This window comes from Jaculus jaculus, chromosome 13 (assembly GCF_020740685.1).
Source record: "Jaculus jaculus isolate mJacJac1 chromosome 13, mJacJac1.mat.Y.cur, whole genome shotgun sequence".
Classification (NCBI taxonomy): domain Eukaryota; kingdom Metazoa; phylum Chordata; class Mammalia; order Rodentia; family Dipodidae; genus Jaculus; species Jaculus jaculus.
Window position 1 is genome coordinate 18,332,022 of NC_059114.1, and position 19,995 is coordinate 18,352,016.

Genomic DNA, 19,995 nt, shown 5'->3' on the forward strand with positions numbered 1-19,995 from the left:
AACTGTCCTAGAGTTAATTTTTTATTTCTAGTAGAGTTATACATTTCCTCCATTGCCCTAATCATAGGAGGGGCACATTCAATACTCAAATTGTTTCTTGTATTCTGATTGCGTGCATGATTAATAGTAAGCGTAGCGTAGAAACTAGCTGTTCTTTGACAAACAACTAGAAGGAAGCAGGAAAGAAACAGAACACAGAAAACAGCTCATTGGTGCCAGCAATCAGGTCTTTGTGACTTCTTATGGGCAGCAAGAACCATTACAGTAACTGACTGCCAAGGGGTCACCGGGGGCATCCCTCCGAGGAGTGCTGGCCCTCTGTCCTCAGCTCTCTTCCAGTGCAGAAGCATCTCTGCTTGCTACACAGGCGAGGTCGCCGTGGATGTAGCACTGGGTGACGGGTGCACAGTGACAGTGGGTCTCAAACTCGAGTGTCCTGTAAGGTTTGTTGAAGAACAGACACCTGCCCCCACCTCCATCCCCAGAACCTCAGCTCTCACAGTTCCCAGTAGATGCTCAGAAAGCACATTTCCAGAAAGTTCCAAGTAGTATTGATGTACAAATCCTGAAACTACACTTTAAGAGCCTGCTCCATCAAGAAGTAGTAGCTTGCCAGGAGTGGTGGAACACAACTTTAATCCCAGCACTCGGGAAGCAGAGGTAGGAGGACTGCCGTGAGTTCGAGGGCACCCTGAGACTGCATAGTGAATTCCAGGTCATCCTGGGCTAGAGCATTTGAGGTGTGTTTGTAGTGGGGAAGTACTTATTGATTTGGTGCAAGCTCCTCTTGGGTTCCTTGACCTTACTTTAGAGATCTGGGATCTGTCCACCCATCATTGTTTCCTCAGAAATTCACCCAGTAAATGTTTGCTTGCTGGCTAGCTTATGTAGCCAAGCCCATGAGCTATGAGGTCAGCCAGAGACCTGGCCCCGAGCTAGAGAGATGGTTCAGAGGTTAAGGCACTTGCCTGCAAAGCCTGACAAACCCCATTGGTTCAATTCACCGGAACCCAGGGTAAAGCCAGAAGCACAAGGTGGCGCACACATCTGGAGTTCGTTTGCAGCTGCTGGAGGCCCTGGAGCACCCATTCTCTCTGTTTGTCTCTCATCTATCTCTTTCTGCTTGCAAATAAAATAGTTAGAAGAAAAAAAAAAGAGGACACCCTGTCTCAAACACAAAGGTGGAGAGCAACTGAGGTGGAGAGCAACTGAGGTAGACAAACGAGATGCCTGGCCTCCACTCACAAACATGTGTCCACACCACACACACATAGACAAATGCCCCAAATAAAAAATAAATTCAAAATTAGAAAAGAGCATATGCTAAAGTGGTGCATGCATCTGGCGGTCCTCTGCAGCAGAAGGCCTGGGTGTGCTCTCGCTCTCTCTCTCTCTGTTGCTCTCTCATTCCTTGCAAATAAATAAATGACAATATTTTCTTAAGAAAAGAACATGTGCTTAGGACCATGACCATGAGTCCTAGACATTCCACCACCCAGTTATGTAATCACATCTATGCCCCAGTTTTTTTTTCCTGTAAAATGAGATTAATAGTATGTACTTAGCTAGATTTTTTTCCCTCTAGATAATTGCTCAGCAAAACGCTCCTCTTAGTACCTAACCATTGCAAGAGTGTAATTAATAAAGCTAACACTGTTTAGTACTAGCTGGATGAATTAACTCTGGAATTCCCCTCCACCCAGGAAGTCAGAAACTTCTCCTTCATGCTTAGCCCCTTCCCTTCCCCTCTCCCCTCCCCTCTAGTGCCCACTTCCTCCAGAATCATCATTAGCTGTGTTGTTTGGTGTTCTGAATAGCAAGATTAATGAGCTAATAGGAAATGAAGGCTCAGAAAGCACTGTGCAGTTATCTAAATCGTGGCGTTTTCATGAGTGGCGGGATGTCAGCGTGGTGCACGCATTCACGTTGTCTGGTAACTGTGGAGTCAGCTGTGCACGGGAGATTTTGCAGGAAGATGTTGCCGGTTTTCCCACGTTCTCTGCATCCCTCCCTCCTCATAGCTCCTTCCACCGGCTTCTGCAGCCCTGAGGTCGTGGTCCTTGGAGACCTCTCTGTTTCCTCGGTCCTCATCTGTTCTCTTTCCCCTCCTTATTATGCGACGTTGTAGCCCGGGCTGGCCTGGAGCTCACTATGTAGCCTAGGCTGACCCCACATTTATGATAACCCTCCTGAGTGCTGGGATTACAGACATATATGCCGCCACCTCACTGACTTCACGAATCATGAAGAGTGATTCACATGCACCATTTGACTGGAATTTAAGCCGAATTGGATTTTTTAAAACAATGTTTTATTTATTTATTTGCAAGTAGAATGAGAGAGTGAGAAAGATAGAGAAAGGGAATGGGTGCACCAGGACCTCCAGCCACTACAAATGGACTCCAGACGCGTACTCCACTTTGTGCATCTGGCTTTAACGTGGGTACTGAGGAACTGAACCCTGGTCGGTACGCTTTGCAGGCAAGCATTTTAACTGCTGAGCCATCTCTCAAGCCCTGGATTTTCTTCTTTCTTTTGGCCTGGGTTACAGTGTGAGAATGAAGGGAACATCTTCCAGAGGCACCCGTGAAGAAGTAGGGGGTGACTGTGGGTTGCTGGCTTTTGCTGCCCCAGCCTCTCTCCCAGTCCCTGCCCCTCAGTTGCTCAGGGACGCTATCAGTTCTCCATGTTTGCCCAGGCCACACTCACATCAGGATCAAGGCATCAGCTTGCTGAACCCCCTGCAGACGTCCTGGCCAGAGCCTGTGGATAGGGACTGGAAACCTTGTGTTAATAAGCGCCCCCCCCCCCGTAGCCCCTACTTCTCAGTGACTTGCAGGACACATGGATGGGCAGTGTTGACAGAAGATCGCAGAGGCTCTGCGGGGCCCCTGGGGTGACGCCTCATCACGTACACCAAGGGATGCTGAGGACGCTGAAGATAAATGGCAAAAGAAGTGGAGTAAGGGGCCTTCTTTACAAACGTTGGAACCAGGACTTAAGAGGCCTTGAGCGCATTGAAGCAGTCGATGACATCAGTCGCTGGCGTAGAGTGGAGACTGACTCCACGTTGCGTCTGTCAAAACCAGCCAGCTATTAACATGATTCACACAGCTGTCACCTGAGGCTCCGGGCAGGGGACGGGGCAGTGGGTCAGGGGCATTGCTTGTTCCTCTAACCTCACTGCTGAGAAGCAGGCCTGAGTGTTGGAGCCCCCCTCATCTGGAAAGCATGCTGTGTGCGAAGGCAGAGGGCAGTGGGAGGAGCAGGCCAGGGTCAAGGTTGCTGTTCTCTGGGTGGGAGAGCCTGGGCTGCAGCCTCGAGTCCCCTGCTTGCAGGGTATGAGGTGGAAACGTGTGACTGAGGAAGTTCAGGTGACCTTGGGTATGATGAGATTCACCCTCCTCCAAGCCCAAGAACCACTCAACCCTCTCTTCCCAAGACAACATCATCAAATCACAGGTTGAGCCTCCCCAACTTGGGGCGTGTGCGTGTGTGTGTGTGTGTGTGTGTGTGTGTGTGTGTGTGTGACCATATCTATAAATTATATTTATATAGAGATATATGTATGTATATGTGCATGTATGGTATATGCACATGTGTGCACATGCATGGGTCCTGTGCACACATGTGGAGACCAGAGGAGAATTGTCGGGTACTGCCAGGCTCAGGCTAGACCCTTCAGGAGACAGGCCTAAGCAGCCAGGCATGGCTATGGACCCCCGGGCTACAGGAGGCCATTCCCTCTCCAAGCCCACACCTGAACTTAGGCTTTGCCCATAGCCCTGTGATCTTTGGCCAGTTGCCTAGGAAACTCCTTAGCAGCCAGCAGCCTTCACATGGTCCTGCGATACTCTGTAGATCACCTGACTCTCTCCCTGTGTGCTGGAATGAAAGTCCCTAGGCGTAGGCTAGCAACCTTTGAAACTACCAATCCCCTTAGGATCCTCTTCCCGCCTTCAACTGCTGATAAACCCATTTCCCTGCCAGTGAACACTGAGACTGTCTCCTGGAAGTGGTTCTTCCATCGCGTGCACATGACGGGTCTCAGGACCCTGTTCTCCACGGTTCTGCACAGTAGCCTGGATGCCTTTGGGGGGCTACAGTAGCCGGTGGGCCCCAGGGACCCACAGAGAATACATGGTTTCTTCCTCCACCACCCTAAGTCTCTCCCTGAACTTGGAGCTTGAATTGTTAGATTGATGGACCACTGAGCCCCAGTGGTCCTCCTGTCCCTGCCCCCTTAGTACCAGGGTTCCAGACATGCATGGCCACACCCAGCCTTTTATGCCAGTGCCAGGGATTGAACTCGGATCCTCATACAGCAAACAGGTTTACTCACTGAACCATCTCCTCCCCACTTGTGTCTTGGTGGCTGAGTCAGAGACTCAGGGACCTTTGCTGAACACCTGTCACAAGCGCTACTGCTCATGGCTCATACCTTGGACTTCAACATGTGTCTCCATGAGCAGTTGCAGCTGACTCATCCAGAGAGACCAGGCTATACTTCAACCCTTTCCCATGTTGTTCAGAGCCAGGGACTATATAAGTAAGGCAGGTGAAAAATCCCAGCTCCTCACCTAGATGGGGCTGGCTGCATTCCAGAACTTCCTCACAGTGTGGGGCTCATTCTCTATTCTTTTTTTGTTTGTTTGTTTTTGTTTTTTGAGGTATGATTTCACTCTAGTCCAGGCTGATCTGGAATACACTATATAGTGTCAGGGTGGCCTTGAACTCATGGTGATCCTCCTACCTCTGCCACCACACCTGGCCTGGATACCCTTAATTTCTTTTTTTTTTTCTTTTCTTTTTTTTTGCTATGGTTTTTTGAGGTAGGTTCTCACTCTAGCCCAGGCTGACCTGGAATTCACTATGTAGTCTCAGGGTAGTCTTGAGCTCCTGGTGATTCTCCTACCTCTGCCTCCCAAGTGCTGGCATTAAAGGTGTGCACTACCATGCCCTGCTAATTCTAGATTTGCTTGGCACCATAGTCTTGGCTGTTCCTTCCCACTTCCTATCTTGCTCCCATGATAGGGGTAGGTTTCACCCGAGGGCACTCCCTCTGGAATAGCTACTTTTCTCATGGATGTGACCAAAACCTGACAAGATCAACTTAAGGGAGGAAGGATTTCATTTTGGCTCACAGTTTGAGGGATACAGTCCATGATGGCAGAGAAGGCGTGGCAATAGCAGTAGGCAGTCCCATGGTGACAGGGGTACATGGTGGCCACCCACTTGTCTTGATAGACCAGACAGAAGAGCAATATTGAGGCCAGAATCAGGGCTATATAACCCTCAGGCCCACGCCTGAGCAGTCCATTTCCTCCAGCTAGGCCCTGCTTTATAAAAGCAGTTTTCATCTAATCCTTAGCACCCTCTGTACATCATTTGTAAGATTCACCTTAGGGTCTACTTCTAAGGAACTCACCAGTAAATAATGGCAGGAATAAGCCCCTGGAGCAGAGAGCTGATTTCAGGTCCTGGCATTGCCACTTCCTGGATGTGTGATACTGAAGTTTCCTAAACCTCTCTGACACACAGTGAGGCATATATGTTCAATGTGATGATGACATGTGAGGATTCTGATCATATCAGTGTAATCTATATAAAAATACAATTTAAAAATCTTTCTTTTTAGATTTTTATTTATCTATTTATTTGAGAAAGAGAGAGGGAGAGAGAGAGAGAAAGAATGGGCACACTCGAGCCTGCAACCACTGCAAATGGACTCCAGATGTATGCACTACCTTGTGCATCTGGCCTATGTGAGTACTGGGGAAACAAACCTAGGTCTTTAGGCTTCTCAGGCAAATCCCTTAACCACTGAACTATCTCTCTAGTCCTCAAATAAGAATCTTCATGTAAGGTTGTTCAGTGTTGAGAAATTGACATCATATTTACATAAAATAAAATAAACCTACAAAAATAATCAAACAAGCCTACTAAGTCACTCCAGTGCATTGAAGCAAGGGTGACATTTTAGAAAATTTAGAACATTGTGCGCTTTTCTGTAGTTGTGTGTGCGTGCCCATGTATGTGCACATGCGTGTGGAGGCCGAAGTACAAAAGGGGGAGTCATCCCCCCCAACATGTCCACTTTTGCTGAGACAGGTTCTCTCACTGGCCTGGAGCTCACCAATTAGGCTAGACTGGCTGGCCAGTCAGCCCCAGTGATTCTCCTGTCTCCACACTGCCTGGCACCATGCCTGGCATGTTTACATTGGTTTTAGAAATAAAACTCAGGTCCTCATGTTTATAAGGCAAGCCCTCTATCAAATGAGCTGTCTCCTGCCCCTTTCCTATGCTTTTTATTGCTCCCTGTTCTTGGTGGGGAAGGGGGGATTTTCTAAACTAAATGGCTTCTTGGGAGAAAAAAACAGAAGGGTGTATCTCAGGGCTTCTCAGCTGGGCTCCACTGACATCAAGGTAATAATTCTGTTTGTAGATGTGGTAGGCTCTCCTAACTATTGTAAGACGCTTAGCAACATCTCCGGTCCCCAACACTAAGTGCTGACAGCAAGCTCCACCCCTAGTGGTGATGGCCAGAAAAGTCTACAGGTCCGGCCGGTAGGGCACCCGGTTTTATAGACAAAAGCAGTCGTTCCTACACAAAGTGGCTGCAACCTGTATCATCTAGTTCCAGCGAGCTGGCTGCCATTAGCTGCCCCATGCAGAAATAAACCCTCTGCTAAAATCTTCACCTTCTGGGGTGAATTATAAGATTCTACAGTGGGGCTGGAAAGATTGCTCATTGGTTAAGGAGCTTGCTACAAAGCCTAACAACCCGGGTTCAATTCCCCAGTACCCACGTAAAGCCAGATACACAAAGTGGCACATGCGTCTGGAGTTTGTTTGCAGGGGCTAGAGACCTTGGTGTGCCCATTCTCTCTCTCTTCTTCTCTCTCTCTCCCTTGCAGATAAATAAATACAAACTTTTAAAATATTCTAAGATGAATTATAACATTACCAACCCTATAATTGTAGGGTGACCATAGGGATCAGTAACCCTGTGATATTTGAGGAGCAACCCTCCTCCCCCCAACTGCCTGGGACGTTCCCTGGTTTAGCCCTGAAAGGCCCAAGCACTGGATCTGTCCTGGCATGGTCACCTGACCACAAAGGCAGGTCTGTACTAGCTAAAACACCGATGCTCCAGTTGAGCTCAGCACCCACTTCTGCAGGCACAAGACCCCCACAATGATCGCTTCCCTGGAGAGGTAAACAACAGCCTTGGGGACGAGGAGTTCATTAAAACACGCTTTCCAGCTCTCCCCACGGATCTGTGAGCTCTCTCTGTGCAGGCACCTTCTCCCCGTGCCCAAGGTAGCCGGCTGAACCTGCTGACGTTGCTTCTTTTCCACACAAGTGGTCACTTCACCCATTTGCACTTAAATAAGCTGCTTGTTTCTTTCCCAGTGCTGCTGCTCTGTGGGGTCTGTTCCACGCACTTTGCAATCTCTCACTTGCCCTGTGCAGCTACCTTGCCTACGTTCCTGAAACCAAAATTTTCCTGCCTTTGCGAAATGACTCCAGCCGCAGGTAATGAGGAAATTTAAAAAACAAAAAAATGAAGGTAGGCAGGGTGGGTTTGAGCCACGGGGGGTGCTCCTTTTGCTCTGCATGTTAGCGAACTGGAGAAAGGATGCGTGCCCAGGGTACAGCTGCAGCTGCGGAGTTCCTGGAAGCTTCTGGAAGTTGTACCCCAGGCAGAATGTAATTAGAAGCATGCAGCTCAGACATCACCTGCTTGATGCTTGAACTGACTTCTCCATGAATAGAAACACTTCAGTTCTTGCAGATATTATCACATGGGATAGTGAATTTTTTTTTTTAAGCCAGCATAAGTAAGATAGTTCAGCCTGATTAGAGTTGTATTTGAAGACAATAGTAAATTCTCCTGGGAGCTAAAATGGGTGTGGTAACAATGGTGACATGATGATGGTTATGATGGTGGTGATAATGATGATGATGGTGGTGATGGTTGTGTTAATGGTGATGATGATGATGGTACTGTTGTGTAATGAGGTTGAAGTTGAGGAATCTGCTAATGTCCAAGAAGTGTGTGCGCTCACAGCAGCTAGACTCCAAGCTGCCCCCCACCAGATAGTCCTTGTAACAACCCCACCTGGACAAGTGGCTTGACCACCCAAAGAATCCCTCTGCAGCAAGGATGAGTATTTTGGTTTCACCTTTGAACCCTTGGCAAACGAGAGCAGGGTGGACAAGGCCTCTATGACCTCCACCCTCTTCCTTCTTCAGCGTCCCTTGATGCTTGTCTCAGGGTGATGGAAAAGCCCTCCTTCACCTCTGCCCAGATGCAGAGTTGCCCTCCTTAAAGCCCGAGGCTTTAGAGGCGACGTTGAGATGGGGACACATGGTTGCTGTTGCAGAAAACTACCAGGAGAGCCCTGCAATGCCTGGGCACTTCACCCTTGCCCGGAGGCTCAGATGTGGAGGACTAGTCACCATGTGAAGACCCCTACTAATGGTGGTCAGCAGGATCAGCCAGGTGCTGAAATGACAGAGCCTGGAGAAGAAGGCACGAGGGACCCCAGCAGGGCTCTGCACCTCGTGACACGCCATGTCCCACTTACCCCCCATCCCATCAGGCTTTGCTTTGTCGCTGCCTGTGAAAGAAAGATGGCTGACCTCTTTGTAAGATCTGCCTGGGCCTCCTGTGAGGGTCTGTTGGGAGCAAGAACGTGTCACAGCACATGAAAAAAATATGATCACTGTCTGTGGTAGTTTGCATTTATGTCCCCCAGGAGTTTTACTAAAGCTTTTCACTTGGATTTCCAGCCACTTACCTGGAAGTGTTTTCACTAGGGGTGGATTCCTGGGGCCCAGCCCAAAGGTGCATCTGGGGGTGGATCTGAATTCCAGCCCGAAGGTATGCAGGGCGCTTCAGTTCTTCCAGGGTTCCCTGCTGATTTGCTGTTGCCTGTGGTGCTGGCTGTGTGGTCCTGTGTCTCTGCTTGGATTGGTAAAAGAGGGCCAAGTTCTTCCACCATTATGGAATGTCCCCTGGATCTGCGAGCTTCAAATAAATCCCTTCCTCCCATAAACATTGTCTGGTTGGGAAGTTCCTCCCAGCAGTGTGGAGCTGACCGCAACACTGCCTAAGAGAGATAGGTTGTTTTGCCCTGATGGGAAATGTCTGTCCAGGAGTCTCAGCCCTTCAGAATATAGCTCTCCCCTCCAACAGGAATTGGGGTTAGAAAATATTGAATGAGGGCTGGAGAAGATGGTTTAGCAGTTAAGGCCTTTGCCTGGAGAGCCAAAGGACCCGGGTTCAATTCCATGTAAGCCATATGCACAAGGTGGCCCATGCATCTGGAGTTTGTTTGCAGCCTCTAGAGGCCCTGGCATGTCCTCTCTCTCTCTTTCTCTCTCTCTTTCTAATAAGTAAGTAAAAAATATTTTTTTAAAAAAGAGACAATATTGAATGAACCTGGGTTCAAATTCTGACACCATCACTTCCTGATTGTGACAACTTGGGCAGGTCGCTGACCAGCTCCACACCCCCATATCCTCATCTGGAAAATGAGAGTGGTCCTATCACCTACCTCACGGGGCATCAGGGAGAACTAAGAGTGGGATATGAGAAAGTACCAAGGGAAGACACTGGACGGTCAGTGGGTCCTCAAGAAAGGGTGGCCACTCACCTAGTTACTATGAAATAATGTGGTGGGGAAGCTTTCTTCTGTAAGCCTGTTGCTGGAGGGCTTTTCTTGGCTGGAATGATGGACTGGCTGAAGGAATACCTGGAACCCACAAGTGACCATGGAGAGACCATATGTCTCCTTTGGGCGGCATGATCCAGGTATCTGTACATGCTGGGATTTGACCCACTCACCCACAGTCCCAACCTGTTCTTAATGTACCCAGCACTGGCTCTCTTCCTTCCCTGATGAACTCCCTAGCTTCCCTATTGACATGGCCTGGGATCTCCTTTCCAAATCTTGAACCAGGGATGTCGAAATGAAATCCAACAGGGTTCTGAACATCAATGTGACTTTGCCTTGTGTCTCTGCAGCCTTAATAAATTTGGTCCTCTGGGTAAGGGGAGCAGGGGAGGGATGGGAGGATGCAGCTGACCTTCCCAGAGGACTGTAGAAAGGAATCCCTTCTCCCTGTACTCAGGGTTGGGGCACCCTGGATTTTAGTATGATCAGTCTAAACAATTCCAGACCTTTCCAGGGGAAGGTCGTAGATGTTCAAGATACAGTTCAAAACTTAGGCTTCCCTTGCTGGGTATGGTGGCGCATGCCTTCAATCCCAGCACTCAGGAGGCAGAGGTAGGAGAATCATCGTGTGTTCGAGGCCACTCTGAGACTCCATAGTGAATTCCAGGTCAGCCTGAGCTAGAGTGAGACCCTACCTCAAAAAAATCAAATTAAATAAATAAATAAGGCTAATCATAAATAAAACAGCTTCGTGGTAGAGTCCTTGACTAGCATATGTGAGGCCCTAGGTTCAGTCCCCAAGACAGAAAAATGTATGTGAATTTATCTCAAGGGTACAGTTTGATATTTTTCCTCCTTGTATCTCCATTTCCTGCCCTTCTTGACTGAAGGGTACCTGGTGGCCTAATGTACCAGACAAAGATTTGAGAGATGGTGGGAGAGAGGAGGGAAGGAAGAGAAGGAAGGATACGTGGAGACAAGGGGCAAAAAGTGAGATCTTGCTGATCTGGGGGCATTGTACTTTCAAGCAAAATGTTTTATTTTTACTTATTTATTTGAGAAAGAGAGAAAGAAGGAGAGGATGGGTGCACCAGGGCCTCCAGCCACTGCAAATGAACTCCAGCCACCTTGTGCATATGGATTTACAAGGGTACTGGGGAGCTGAACTTGGGTAGCTAGGCTTTGCAGGCAAGCACCTTAACGGCTGAGCTATCTCCCCAGTCCAGCTTCTCCTTCTTCTGGTTGCTTTTGTCATGTGTTTGCTGTCGCAACAGGGAAAGCAACTAATATGTTGTGGTGGTTTGAATGTTAATGTATAGCCCGAGGTATTTTTTATTCTTTTTAATTAAGATTGAGCTTGCTACTTAAGTCTCCAACAGCCTGCTGGAAGAGGTGTGTCACTGAAGGCGGATCTTGAATCCAACCCTAAGGCTGAGCTTGAGCTGTGGCTGGTGTTGGTCTCTCTCTCTCTCTCTCTCTTTCTCTCTCTTTCTGTTGTAAATGCTGAAGTGAGCCAGCTTCTTCCACCATGGTGGAACGTCCCCTGGAATCTGTAAGCTCAAAACAAACCCTGTCCTCCCATAAGCCGCTTCTGGTCGGGTGTTTGTCCCAGCAACAGAAAGGTACACGCAGGCGGAGAGCAAGGGTGTCAGGGCTTTACACGGGGAGGAGAAAGCCTGGTGAGGTTTCAGACTGCCTTTCCCCCTAGCAGCAGACCTTTTCAGGGAAGGGGCTATGGTTCCCCTGTACCGCCTCTTCCCTGCGCTCATCTGTTTCTGCTCCAAGTTCTACAGTGCTGCTTGCAGAGTGATCAGACCAAACCGTGACCCCGTTTGTGATGGGACTGTCTGATCTGAACCCTCTGGCTTATTTTTTTTTTTGATTCCCTGTGGCCCCTCCTTTGAGCCAGATGCTTCTGGAAATGCAGCTATAGGCTCTCCGTTCAGAATACCACCACTCCTTCTGTGACAACCCACAATCCACTAGGGCTCAGCTCTTTAGCTCAGCTCCCAGAAACTAAAAGTCAGAGCATGCCAGGGAATATTGGCCCATGACTCAGACTCCAGGATCCAAGGACATCATGACAAAAAAAAACCCTCAGGACTGCGCTCTCCATGGGAGCGCACGGGAAGACCTGCTGGAAGTGCCCACATTCTTCCCTGCCCCGAAATCACTGAAAGAGGAGAGAGGGACCCGAGAGTCCCCTTTGCTCCCTTGTGCCCATCAGAACACAAAGACCCACTGGGCATCTTCCACTGGCAGAATGGACAGTGTGAGGGGAAAGTGTGGCAGGCTGGAGACGAGGGGAAGAAGCTCCGGTCCAGGATCAGGGCTGAACCCAGGCTCTCATAGTTTGGAAGAAACACTCAAGGGGAATCCGCGTGGGAGGTCACTGGAGTTGCTATCCTGGTGCTTGGTCTCCCCCTTGGCCCTCACAGGACAGGTAAGCGTAGGGGGTCTTGAACCAGAGGAACCTGTGTTTGAGTGACAGATCTCCCCACCAAGAGAGTCTGGGCTAGACATTTACTTCTTTTTTAAAAAAAAAACAATGTTTTGTTAACTTTATTTTTATTTATTTATTTGAGAGAGATAGAGAAAAAGAGGCAGAGAGAGAGAGAGAGGAGAATGGGTGCACCTGGGCCTCCAGCCACTGCAACTCCAGATGCGTGTGCCCCCTTGCGCAGCTGGCTTACACGGGTTCTGGGGAATCAAACCAAGGTCCTTTGGCTTTGCAGGCAGATGCCTTAACCGCTAAGCCTTCCCTCCAGCCCGCCGTTTACTTCTGAAGCCCTCAGTTTCTTACCTCTGCAAAATACTAAATAGATGTTGCTTACCTACTTTCCCAAGTTGTTGTGGGGGTTGAGGTCATGTCTGAAAAGTGTTTAACAAGATGCCTGCAACCTGGTGACCTTCATTACTCACCATCGTCACCACCACCACCACCACCTCTAGCGTCACCACGACCAGCATTACCGTCACCATCACCACATCCAATTCCCACTTCGGCTCCCAGGAGAATTGTGATCAGCCCTCATGTACAAACATCCCCCACATAATCAGACTCAACTCTTTTGCTTATAATAGTAAAAAAAAAAAAAAAATGAATACAAGCGACCATTAGTTCCCATGATAATTTTTTTTTTTCCAAGATCTGAAGTGGTTTCTATTCATGGAAAAGTCAGTTCAAGCTTCAAGCAGGTGATGTCTGAGCTGCATGCTTCTAATTACATCCTGCCAACATCCTGCTTGGGGTACAACTTCCCGAAGCTTCCAGGAGCTCTTGAAGCAGCTGTAACCTGGGCACCCCTCATCCTTTCCCCAGTCTGGAGTCAGAGCTCAAGTCTATTCACACTGTGGTGGTATCTATCAAGCCCTTCCTACTCACGTAGCTTTCTCACTGCCCCCCCCAACTTCCTGTATCACTTTGCAGTAATGTTGCGATGCTACAGTCATTTGATTTATTTGCTTCCACGTATGCTATCTCTCTCCAAAATGCAAGTCTTCCCTTACCTTGTCCACTGTTGGTCCCCCGTACGTAGGGCATACTAGGTCCAGTTCAATGTTTGTTGAACGAATGAGTAAGTGAATGAATGAATGGGTTCTAATTTAGCAGAGCTCTTTGTCAGGGTTTCAGATAACACTGATTATCCCCTGGAAACTGGGGCCTTCCTGAATCTGGGGGGGGGGGTCTTAGGAAAAGAAAGGTCAGGCCACAGTAATAAGATTTATTTACTTAAAAAATTATTTCATTTATCTATTTGAGAGAGAGAGAGAGAGAGAGAGAAACAGAGAGAAAGAGGCAGGAAGGGAGAGTGAGTATGGTACGCCAGGGCCCCTCCTGCCACTGCATATGAACTCCAGGTGCATGGGCCACTTTGTGCATCTGACTTTATGTGGGTCCTGGGAAATCAAATCCAGGCCATCGGGCTTTGCAAGTAAGTTCCTTTAATCTCTGGGCCATCTCTCCAGCCTCAGTAATGGGATGTTTTTATTCAGCTTGAGAAATTAGACGACTGTAGGCGCATCTAAATGACATATTAGACTCTTTTCAAAGAAATGCATTTGGGGGCTGGAGACATGGTTCAGTGGCCTACAAAACCTAATGACCCAAGTTTGATTCCCCAATACCCACGCAAAGTTAGATGAACAAAGTGGCATATGCATCTGGAGTCCGTTTGCAGTGGCTGGAGGCCCTGGCACACCCATTCTCTCTGTAGGCAGGCGTGGTGGCACATGTCTTTAATCCCAGCACTTGGGAGGCAGAAGTAGGAGGGTCTCTGCAAGCTTGAGGCCAGCCTGAGACAACGTAGTGAATTCCAGGTCAGCCTGGGCTAGAACGAGACCCTACCTTGAACCTCCCTATCCCCCTCCCAAAAAAGGAAAGAAAAGCATTGTGACCTTACTATTCCTGTGACCCAGGACCCTTTCCCTTTGCCCACACCTGCCACCAAGATGAAAGTCGAAAGAGTGGAAGTTTTGGCACAGTGCTTAAGAGCTCAGCTTAGGGCCCCTTCTGCTCCCTGACTCTGTGACTTTGGCTAACCCTCAGTTTCTCACTCTGTAACATGGGTACCCTGATCACTGCTGCTTCTCTCAGGACCACTGAAATGCAGTAGGTAAAGGCCCCAGAACATCACCTCATGCATTGTGACCCTCCCTATCTTACTTCTCCAGTGGCTGCGACCAACATAACTGACAGTGGGCTGGAGAGATGGCTCAGCGGTTAAGGCACTTGCCTCCAAAGCCTAACAGCACAGGGTTGATTCCCCGGTACCCATGTAAAACCAGGTGCACAAAGTGGCACATGCATCTGGAGTTCATCTGCAGTGGCTAGAAGCCTGGGCACACCCATTTTCTCTCTCTCTTCTTGAAAATAAATAAAGTAAAGCAAAGCAACGTCAGGGAGGCGGAAAGCTTTGTTCCGGTTTGTGGTTTGAGAGCATGCAGTCCATGGTGGTAGGAAAAGTGATGACAACGGAAGCGTGAGGCAGCTGGTGACCCTGCGTCTGCCACCGTGCCAGGCAGAAAGCAGAGATGAGCCTTCTCAGTTAAACCTTTCTGGGAACATCCTCCTAGATTCAACTAGAGCTGTGTTGTTTCCGTGGTGGGTCTACATCCAGTCGAGTTGGCAATGAGGAGAAACCATTATGATCTCCAAGGATTCCTCAGTTCTTGATGTTTTCAGAGTTACAGTTCATTATTATTATTACTTTTTGGTTTTTTGAAATAAGGTTTTACTCTAGCCCAGGCTGACCTGGAATTCACTGTGTAGTCTCAGGACGGCCTCAAATTTATGGAGGTCCTCCTGCCTCTGCCTCCCAAGTGCTGGGATTAAAGGTATGCGCCACCATGCCCGGCTCAAGCTAACCTTTAACTCACAGCATTCTTTCTGCCTCAGTCTCTGAAAGTGCTGGAATTATAAGCATGTGCCATTATGCCAGGCCTTATAGTTGCTTTTAAAACTTTATTAGTAGCTTCCTTTTACATTGCTATGACAAAATACTTGACAGAGTGACTTGAGGAAGGCGATGCTTATCCTGTCCCCATGGTTTCCGAAGGATTCCCTCCGTCCTGGCAGGGGAGTGTGGTGGTAGGAACACGTGGCTCCAGCCTGCTCACGTGGCACGGACCAGGAGGCAGAGAATGGAGGCCAGAACCAGGGAAGAGTCTAACCTTCAAGGGTCTATCTCTAGTGATTTTTTTTTTCTTAAAGAATATTGGCTCTTTTTAAAAATGTATTTACTTATTTGCGATAGAAGGAGAGAGAGAAGCAGATCACCAGGGCTTCCAGCCACTGCAAATGAACTGTAGATGCATGCGCCATCTTGTGCATCTGACTTAATTGGGTGCTGAAGAATCTAACCTGGCTCCTTAAGCTTCACCGGCAAGTGCCTTAATTGCTAAGCCATCTCTCCAGACCTCTAGTGCCTACTTCTGCCAGCCAGGTCTCATCTCCTCAAGGCTCCACAACCTTCACACTAGTACCACCCAGTTTGAGACCAAGTGTTAGAGACACGAGCCTGTGAGGGACGATGTAAGCAACATTGCTTTCCATTTTTTATAAGGTGACCCCCCCCCAAAAAAAGAAACTCACATGCAAAACCCACTTTTGTCCATTATTTATTTATTTATTTGAGAGCGACAGACACAGAAAGACAGATAGAGGGAGAGAGAGAGAGAATGGGCGTGCCAGGGCTTCCAGCCACTGCAAACGAACTCCAGGACATGTGCCCCCTTGTGCATCTGGCTAACGTGGGACCTGGGGAACCGAGCGTCGAACTGGGGTCCTTAGGCTTCACAGGCAAGTGCTTAACCACTAAGCCATCTCTCCAGCCCCCAAACCCATTTTTAACCATGATAATGTCTGCTGTCCATCTGCATTTAGAAGATCTTCTCTGTGGTGGGATCATATTGAAAGGGAAGAAAGAGCTGACCTCTTCACCACTGACTGGCGGTACTGTGTCCCCGCCCCCCACCTGCGCCTCTCCTCTGCATGCTCAGTGGTTCCAGGTCTAAATATCCCTTATCATAGGGGAATTTATAGCTCTCTGTATACCAGAAAGGACTGAGCCCCCCCCCCAAAAAAAAAAAAATCTAGGGAAATGCAGAGCCGTCTCAAAGCAGACCTTGGGTTCGCCCACCTTGTACGCATCAGAGTCGCTCTTGGACATGTTTTAATCCAGCATCAGATGCACTGACTCAGCAGATTTGTGTGTGGACAACCCCCTCCTCCCCTCCCCAGAGAAGTTTCCAGAAAATGCTAATACTGCTAGACAGGGGACACCTACTTTGAGAGCCAGTGAGATAGAATCACGGTCAAGACAAAGCATTCTATGGAAAAGAGTCATCAGGAAGAAAGTGTAACCTCTGGGTGGTGGACGTGACTACGTGTTGATACGCAGTGCCACTGAGGGCTTCAGGGGGGTCACCTGACAAAGGTGTCCATCTGGAAGTTAGTCTGGGGTGTACAACAATGGGGAGGGAGCCCAGAGGGGTTCTGGATGGAGCATCTTTTGCCACATGTGACTCCCCCCCCCCCAGCTGACAAGACAGCCAGCTGTACTGATTTTTTTTTTTTTTTTATCCTTGTAAAGCCAGACAACTGTAGGGGGAAAGCAAGGTGACACCTAAGACTTGTTCAAAGAAATTCATTTGGATTCTATATTCTTCAACCTAATACACTTAATACCTCACAACGCCTGTTACTAATCTTATCCTAATTGGAAGCTCTAGTTTCATATCCCCAACAGCTTGAGCCTTGAGGAGAAATGAGAGATTACCTTTGGGACAATGGACCTAGGGGTTCTGGCGGGACAAGTCAATTAGTCTGTTTTCCCACCTGGAAAGTGAGAATGATAAGAATACCCATTTCTTTTTGTAAAAAAAAAATTATTTATTTGTGAGAAAGAGGCAGATAGAGAGAGAATGGGCACACCAGGGCCTCCAGCCACTGCAAATGAACTCCAGACGCATGTGCGACCTTATGCATCTGGCTTACATGGGTCCTGGGGAGTCAAACTAGAGTCCTTCGGCTTTGCAAGCAAGTGCCTTAGCCACCAAGCCAGCTCTCCATCCCTTATACCCACTTCTTATGGACGTTGTAAGAAACCCCATAAGGTAGTGGATGGAAGGTGATTAGTACAGTGCTGGCCAGTGAGTCTTTGGAGAAAATAGTGATGGTGAACAGGGTTGTGATAACGCTGCTGCTACTGCTGTTACACACAGACGGACAGACGAAGTAGATTTCAGTGCTTGAAGCCCACGTGGCCACTGCTGGTGAAGCTCAAGGTGGCCCTGTTGGACTGGGAGTGAGCTTCCTCTCTGCAGAGTTAGCCATCCGGGCTGCCAGTGACAAACTTTTCAGGAGCTGCCCTGGCTAATCTCACATCTTGTTATCCACAGTGTCAGAACTTTCCAGACTACTGGAGCATCTAATATACACAGCTGCTTACTCCACCAATCCCTCCATCCATCCTCCCATCCATTCATCTACTTATGTACAAGCCCATCCATTCATCCATCTATCCATGCATCCATTGACCTATGAGTCCATCCATCCATCCATCCATCCACCTTTCTATCCATTCACCCACTGACCTACCAGTCCATCCATCCATCCACCTTTCTATCCATTCACCCACTGACCTATCAGTTCATCTGTCCATCCACCCATCCATCCATTCACCCACTGACCTACCAGTCCATCCGTCCATCCATCCATCCATCCATCCGTCCATTCGTCCGTCCGTCCGTCCATCCATCCATCCATCCCATCTGTCTCCCCTGTCATCCATCTATGCAGTCTTTCTCCATGGGTCTTTCTCTCTGTCTTCCAGGTTAAAGTGCCACAACAAATGTACCAAAGAAGCCCCACCCTGTCATCTCCTGATCATCCACCGAGGAGGTAACTATTTAACCCTTGCTACCCTAAGCTCATGGTGGGGTGCGGAGTCCTTCCAGATCTAAGACATCCCTCCCTCTCATCAAGGTTCTAGATACCTCCTGATCCTTATGACTTGCCTATCTGATTTCTTTCCTTCTTATACCTTCCTCCTCACTGCTGTGTTCCTTATCTATTATGCATGCCTGTCCTCCCTGCATAATATATACATACATACATACATATCCCTCCATATTCCACATTATTTGCATATATATCTCCATCTGATATTTTAGCCCATAGACCCCTCCATACTCAAGCCTTGTCCTCTCTCTCTTCTCTTCTAATTTTCACCTTCTTCTCTTTCCCCCAACCCTATTGCTTTTCCTTCTCATCTGAAAATTGTGCTGGCTCAGGGCTTTTCCATTATGTAACGTCAGGCTTACTCAACTGGCCTTGCAGAAGTGGGCCATGGGGAGGGGTCTGGCTCAGGGCAGTTGGTTTTGGCCATCTGTGTCCCATCCCCTGGGGCTCTGGGAGTGTCTGGGCCAACCTGACCAGGAAAGGAGGTTATTACCACCTTTTTCACTGGTGCAAAACCAGACCCATTTAGCTGAGAGGCGGAAAGGCTTTCTCCCCTGTCTGCCAAGGACTCAGTAAGAGGCGACTCTCTGGAAAGACTCGCAGTCCAGCTTGCAAGCTAATTCCCCCGTTTCCCATCCCATGGAGTTGTTACCCCCCAAACCCCATCACCCATATTGCGGTCGGTCCCTGGGGCACTCTCTAAGCCCACGCTGCCGGATAAGTAGCTATGAGCCACATCTGACTATTTAAATCTAGATTAATGAAAATGAAATAAAAACACAAGTTTAATTACCCGGTCTCACCAGCCACACTTCATGAGCTTGGGAGCCACATGTGGCTGCCACACTGAATAGAGCAGATGTACAACACTTTCATCACCGCAAAGAACACTTCTGATGTCCCTTGTTATTGAAAGTGTGGTTCATGGAGCACGTGTAAAATATATTTGCCGTGTCCCTCCCAATACACATACTATTAGATCTGAATCTGGACATTTTTTCAATAGGATCAAGATTTCCAGGCACTTGAAAGTTGGCACCTGCTGCTCATAAGCAGGGGTTGTTTTTAAACTCCAATACTTACCAGGGCCAAGCAAGCATGCTTAATAAGAGAAGCTGGTCAGATGGAGGCAGGGCATATGGAAAAGCCTTGGCACTGTCTAGAGATGGTGTGTTCCAGCCACAACACAGACCTATGTCACCAGCATCTGTGACATTTCAAACCAAGGCACAAGTAGAAAATGTTATGTTCCCTAGATTTAACCTTTAAATTTTAGCAATTTATTTAGTTATTTTAGATCTTCCTGGCCAACTTCTTGCCAGCACCCCATCTCTAGGTTGGATGGGGGCTTGGAGCCAACTGAGAACAATGTTAGGGCACAGCGACATGCTAACCCAAGGCTGGATCTTCCTTCTCCATCCTCCTATTTCCCATGCTGTGGACTGGTGCACAGTCAGGAGTATCCTTGAACTTTAAGAATGAACCCTGGGGAAACTTCAGGAAGGAGACAAGTTGCTATCAGAAGCAGTCCCGAAGCTAGCAGGCAGCGTTGTTGGTCTCCACAAGTAGAGAGAGGTGCAAGAAAATATTCATCCATCTTCCCACCTCACGTCCTTAATTAACTGGAGTAAGAAGGAAAGATGCACTCAGTGAGGCTGTTTTAAAAATGGAGTTGTCACAGCTCTGGAACCCCTGCTTGAGGTCACCTTCCTCTGGGAATTCGCCTCCCACTGAATCTGGCTCCCGAGAGGGAGCTCTGGGATATGACTCCCACATGGAGGCGGGACCCAGCCTGCCTGTCCAGTTTGGGCCACGGTCAGAGGCTGATTAGTTGGAGGAGAGCTC

At 48.4% G+C, this 19,995-nt stretch overlaps 1 protein-coding gene across 3 annotated transcripts in view; it reads left to right on the forward strand.

Annotated features, from left to right (window-relative positions):
• The window catches only part of Ksr2 (kinase suppressor of ras 2), a 456,389-nt gene that overhangs the window by 339,464 nt on the left and 96,930 nt on the right, over positions 1-19,995 (forward strand). For all 3 annotated transcript variants that reach the window (XM_045132847.1, XM_045132849.1, XM_045132848.1), the window contains exon 8: positions 18,023-18,090. In XM_045132847.1, the coding sequence (XP_044988782.1) occupies positions 18,023-18,090 (68 nt within the window). The remainder of the gene's footprint in view (positions 1-18,022; positions 18,091-19,995) is intronic.